The following is a 5,509-nucleotide window of genomic DNA, read 5'->3' as shown; positions in this document are numbered from 1 at the left end:
AGATGGGTTTTTAAAGGATTTAAGGGAACTCAGTGTTTTGGCAGTTTTGCTGTTTTCTATGTTTGGTGCATAGTAATTTAATGCTGCGTCTTCACGTTTGGTATAAAAGGAAACCAGAATCTTAGGTTAAACTCATCGGGGATTTCAAATACTCTTTGTTGAGGGATGAATGATTAGACAACATATTCAACCATTTCTTAAAACTAGAATTAGAATTAGTTGCAAAAAATATACGTCATTTTCTTTAAGCAACCTTAAAAAAAGGAAAAGTTGAACCGCTTTGGAAAAAGCCTAAAATCTACACGATGTACATCTTGATATTGAACGTCCAACCAGGTGTGTATCTCAGTAGCTGGTAGACAACTGAACACTGCGGTTGATTCACACTGATTGGATATTAAATTTGCCTAATGAATGATAATGATGCAATCAGCGAGGGAGATGTGTCATATCTAATGGCTGTGAGTGTTTACAGGGGAAGTTTGATTATTAAGAAAAACCCACTTTGTGCTTTAACAAGTTTAACCACCGTAATCACTGTGTTTCTCTTCCCCGCAGCAATACACACCTCACTTTATCTATTTAGGCAACGAAGACGATCTGAACTCCCTGATGGATGAATCCAGTGACGTCTTTCAGTATCTACAGTACCAAGCAGAAAGGGGAGACCTGGAGTCTCAGGTGTGTCGGCTACATATGCACCCCACCCAAAAGTCCAAATTCACGGCATTTATTATTCAGATGAGTTCTGTGTGGTTGTCTGGTGGAAAGGTGCATGAAAAGCACAGGAGTGTAGCGTCTCCTCTGCGGTCAGTGGTGGAGTCTGCGTACAGAACAGACTAATAAAAACTCTATTAACTTTAGAGACGTCTGGGAACAATGCTTTACTGGGGACAAAACGGAGTCTCCAAAGACATCGCCAGCGCCGTGAAGTGGTTTGAGAGGAGCGCCATGCAAATGAAGGATCCTGAGGCGGTCTACGACTACTCCATCCTGCTAATGAAGGTCGTGCAAAATCATAAGGACCTTATTTTACGACTGAATTAAACACAGTACTGTTTGAGTGCATGCGCTTGTGTGTGTGTGTGTGTGTGTGTGTGTGTTTGTGTTTCTCTGCGTGCGCTGCCTCTGTTTTGACACTTATTGATTTGCTGATTGATGTTGATTCCTTCAGGGCCAGGGAGTGAAGAGAAACTACACTCAAGGTTTTCAGCTGCTGAAGAAAGCAGCTGCGATGGTGAGGAACAGCAATCAATCGGTGTATTTACTCCATATAGGAGCTCACTGTGAAAACCGCTGTCTGTTTCCCCCACCCCCACGCTTCAGGGCTCAATTAATGCCCTGAACGGCTTAGGCTGGTACCATGGGATTGTGCTGAAGGACCACAGAAATGCGGCAAAATACTTTGAACAAGCCGCCCTGAATGGGAGCGATGATGGGATGTTCAACCTGGGAATTTATCATCTCACCGGGGAAAACCCAGACAAGCCGTGGAAGAACGAGGTTTTTTAATTTTTTCTTTTTGATTTTCAGACCCTTACAATCGGTTCCGCAGCTCAGATGTAATCATTGTTTCTTTCTGATCCGTGCTTTTGCCTCCATCCGCAGAGCGCCGCGTTTGAGCAGTTCCTGAACGCGTCCCGCCTCGGCCACGCGGCTGCGTCAGTGGAGGTGGCGTGGTACCTTTCGACGGGAAGCCTGCGGGGGGTTTCTCGGGACGTGCAGAGAGCCGTGACGTAAGGGGCTTTTCATTAGCTTGGTGAAGGAAGCATCATTATGGGCTGTTGCACCGTAGCCTGCAGTTCGATGCCATCCAATTTCAGTGACGGTGGCTAACTCAAGGTCAGAAAGCAGCATTTGCATATCTAAAAATATGAGCTGTTCCCACTGCATTGTTGTCTGGCACACAGAGAGGTTCTGTTTAACCAAAATCCATTGAGCGTACAGAGAGCAGGTTTGCTGCTGCTTTTTGAACTCATCTACTCCCTGAGCCTTTCACATTTTATATTACAATCACAAATAACATATTTCATAGGCGATATACCAACACAAATGATCATATAATGGTGAAGTAGAAGTAAAAAAAACAACAACTTTTTATTAGCAATTAAAATCTGAGAATTGGGACGTTTCAGTATTTAGCCTGGTGTCATCGGAAAGACCTAAAGAAAGAAGTGTAGTAACTGGTGCATCAGAGATCACCTAATAGATATCAGTAGTTTGACTGAATTACCTGTACATCTCTGTGTATACAAGTACATCATTAAAATTTTTTTATATTTTGCTCAATGATTTAAGTTTAATAAATGTAGGCTGAAACACTTGAATCATTTACTTAATGGAAATTTGATGAAAACTCAAAGTTCAGTGTCTCTAGATATGGTGATATTGTGAAAAAGCCAAATATTAGAAACTTACAATGTCACACCATCAGCAGCTAAACGCCTGCAAAGGTTTCCTGAGCCTTTAAACGGTCTCTCACTCTGAGTCAGTAGGCAAAGTTGTCACCAAGTAAGCTAGTTGCTCACAGAGCATCCAAGCATATTTATAGGAAAGTGAGTAGAAGAAAAACGTTTGGTAAAGGAAACGGTGCACCGGAAACGAAAATCCATTCAGGTTGAGGCTGGAGTCGGCACACAGATGAGACAGGGAAACCCATGCCTCACAATAAAGCATGGTGGTGGTCGCATCATGGATTGGTCCAAACTCATCTTCTGCCCACAAAAAAACAAACAGCCAGAACTACGAAGGGCAAGTTAATGCTTGGTTCTAAAACCAAAAGAAAATATTTTCATAGACACTCCCAATGCAATCTGACTGAAGTGTCAAGATTTTCTAAATGAATCCGACATTTCATTCGGTGTTTAGAAAAAAGAATACACCGACTGAAATTAAATATTGTTTCACCAGCCTGTGACAGTGCAAGGAGCTATTTTGCAAAGAGGAATTGTCAACAATTTTCAGTCTCTAGAAGTGGAACGCTGATGGAGACATTACCCCCAGAAGAATTGCTGTTGTGATTGGAGCGAAAGCTGGTTATACAAAAATATTGACTGGAGGGGGATGAAATTATATTCATGCGACATTTTGTTGAAAACAAAAGAACAAAAAAATAGAAAAGCGAGCACTCTTTTCTGTCCGCTTCACAATCGTCCGTTACGCTGTGTTGGTCTGTCACATGCAATCTCAATAAAAAACATTCGAATCCTTTTTACTGAGGTCTAAATCATATTTTTCATAAAACTCATCGCACAGATTACTGCAAAACGTGTGCAAACAGAACGGCCACCTTGGATTCATGATGAGGGAGGCTCTTCAGGCCCACCTCCAGGGAGCCTGGTAGGAAAAAAAAAATTCACTTTTATTTCTCTCGTGTTGATGCAATCCTTTCCCTCTGATCTGCGCTCTTTGTCTCCCGTCTTTGTGCTGTGTGGCGCCGCCAACAGGGAGGAAGCGCTTGTGAAGTACATCCTGGCCGCCGAAACCGGCCTGGGTTTAGCCCAGAGTAACACTGCTCACCTGTGTGAGGTACACACACACACACCTTTCCTGTTCCCCCCCGCCTCCTCCAGTCCTCCAGCCGCCGCCTTTTTAATCCGACTCTGGTTCAGTTCCGCATTTAATGCATCATAATTGGAGTTGTGATTATAGCTAATGGACAAATCGCTCACAATTCCAGTCACACGCTAAATGAAGAGAACTATCCCAGAGGGAAATTATTAGCAGTTGATAACACGCCCTCGTTATTGCTCTGCTCTCTCCCGACCAAAAAGGAGCTGGGCGTCGGTTATGACTGTTGGTGCAGATATCGCAACCACTCTATATTAAACTCTGATCCTCATCCATCCAGTGAGTTCATCTCGTTTCGTTTTGCTCCAACCTCTCCGTCTCTTTTTTCTGCCAGTCTGGTCACTGAACAAGCAAATATGTGTCTTTTTTTTATAGCCCTGCTGGAAATGGGAGACTACTACTACTATTCCTCCGCCGGCACACGGGGGAACTCATTATCCTTGGCTGAGCAGGCCGTATCAATGTATAGCAGAGCAGCTCTGGCGGGCAGCCCTCAGGTGACAGATTTACTTGAGCTGTAATCTCATCACCCTATGATAAACTTAATTAAACTTCCACAGGCTTGAGGCCCGGCGCAATAAAAACAACAAATGGCGCTACACGCCGTTATTATTTGGAGACGTTCTGAGTGAATAAGGCATCAGCCGACCGTTATCGTTCTGTTTTTCCACACCGGCTCACAGGGAATGTTCAATTTAGCCGTTTTGGCTCAAAAGGGGTACGTCCTTCCACGGAGCGTCCTTGACTTCTTCAACGTGTCACGTGGCGACGGAGTGGAGGCCGTGATGGAGAAGATTTTAAACAGGTAATGGAAGTGTCTGCTCTGCTCTCATCTGATATGACGGCATGGTAAGGCCAATGTAGAGAAGGTGGGGAAAGAGGGACATTTCAGCCAAAACAATTCTGAAGTGTTGAGATTAGTCACGTAAATTTTCTTGAAAAAATATAGAAATGTCTGTGTTTCAAAAATCTAAAATTTTCTGTGGGGGGGGACAAAAAACAAACTGATTTTAAAAGTAGAAAAATTGTGACTTTTTGAAATGTCAAAATTCAAAAATGTTTAAACTTTTGAAATTGAGAAATTTCCAAAAATATTTTTAAATATTTTCAAAATATTTTTTGATATTGATCTAAAAATTTTAATATTTAAAATAAAGAAGTTAGATTTTTTTTTTTTCTGGGATATTTGTTGACTTTTGGAACTCCGGAATTTCTAAGCTTTTCTTAGAAAATTTCTGAATTTAATAAAAACAATTGAGTTTGGAACATTTTCAAAAATGTTCAAAATTTTGGAATTTTTTCCCCAGCAAATATTCAACTTTTGAAGCTCATAAGTTCCTTTTTTTTTTTTCCTTTAAAAAAAATCTGAAACTAGCCTCAAAATGTCTGCGTTTTTACACATTTAGGAATTTCATCTAAAAAATTTAAAAAATGTTCAAACTTTCTGAGCTTTTTCTCACAAATATTTGACTTTTGAAGCTCAGAAAATTCCCATGCTTTTATCCATCTTATCTAGCAAATTTTCAACTTCAATCTCAGAAATTTAATGTTTTTTTCCAGAAACTTTCTGAACTCAATCTCAAAATTTCTGACTTTTTTTTGGCGCAAGTCTACTCCATTTTTTCTTTTCCATCTACAGTGGCCTTAATGCGCCGTGGTAGGTCTGTGCTTATTAAATAGCCCATGATGTAACATGGCTCGCACTGTTTTGTCTTGTCGCTCAGATGTGCGGAGATTGAGGATGATGAGGCCGTTACGCCCTGTTCTGCAGCTCTGCTCGGACTCCAGATGGGAAGAGCCTGGAGGAGCGTGACTCAGAGCCGAGCACAGCTCCTTTTGGTGAGCATGAGACAGCCGTCCCATACTGTGTGCAGCAAGAATAGAAAAGTAGCACACCTCAAGCTTTTGTCCTACTGTATCTCAGAATAATTCAGGTTTT

The 5,509-nt window shown here is 41.7% G+C and overlaps 1 protein-coding gene across 2 annotated transcripts in view; it reads left to right on the top strand.

Annotated features, from left to right (window-relative positions):
* LOC106954251 (protein sel-1 homolog 3) overlaps positions 1 to 5,509 on the top strand; it is a 26,602-nt gene that overhangs the window by 14,822 nt on the left and 6,271 nt on the right. For both annotated transcript variants that reach the window (XM_015043589.1, XM_015043590.1), the window contains exons 12-22: positions 559 to 681; positions 865 to 1,005; positions 1,175 to 1,237; positions 1,327 to 1,503; positions 1,609 to 1,736; positions 3,256 to 3,339; positions 3,447 to 3,528; positions 3,774 to 3,849; positions 3,946 to 4,067; positions 4,254 to 4,375; positions 5,295 to 5,409. In XM_015043589.1, the coding sequence (XP_014899075.1) occupies positions 559 to 681; positions 865 to 1,005; positions 1,175 to 1,237; positions 1,327 to 1,503; positions 1,609 to 1,736; positions 3,256 to 3,339; positions 3,447 to 3,528; positions 3,774 to 3,849; positions 3,946 to 4,067; positions 4,254 to 4,375; positions 5,295 to 5,409 (1,233 nt within the window). The remainder of the gene's footprint in view (positions 1 to 558; positions 682 to 864; positions 1,006 to 1,174; positions 1,238 to 1,326; positions 1,504 to 1,608; positions 1,737 to 3,255; positions 3,340 to 3,446; positions 3,529 to 3,773; positions 3,850 to 3,945; positions 4,068 to 4,253; positions 4,376 to 5,294; positions 5,410 to 5,509) is intronic.

Source organism: Poecilia latipinna, unplaced genomic scaffold, assembly GCF_001443285.1.
Source record: "Poecilia latipinna isolate Pla-1442-1.1 unplaced genomic scaffold, P_latipinna-1.0 Scaffold641, whole genome shotgun sequence".
Taxonomy (NCBI): domain Eukaryota; kingdom Metazoa; phylum Chordata; class Actinopteri; order Cyprinodontiformes; family Poeciliidae; genus Poecilia; species Poecilia latipinna.
The sequence above is the reverse complement of the archived record's forward strand: the minus strand, read 5'-3'. Positions and strand labels throughout refer to the sequence as shown.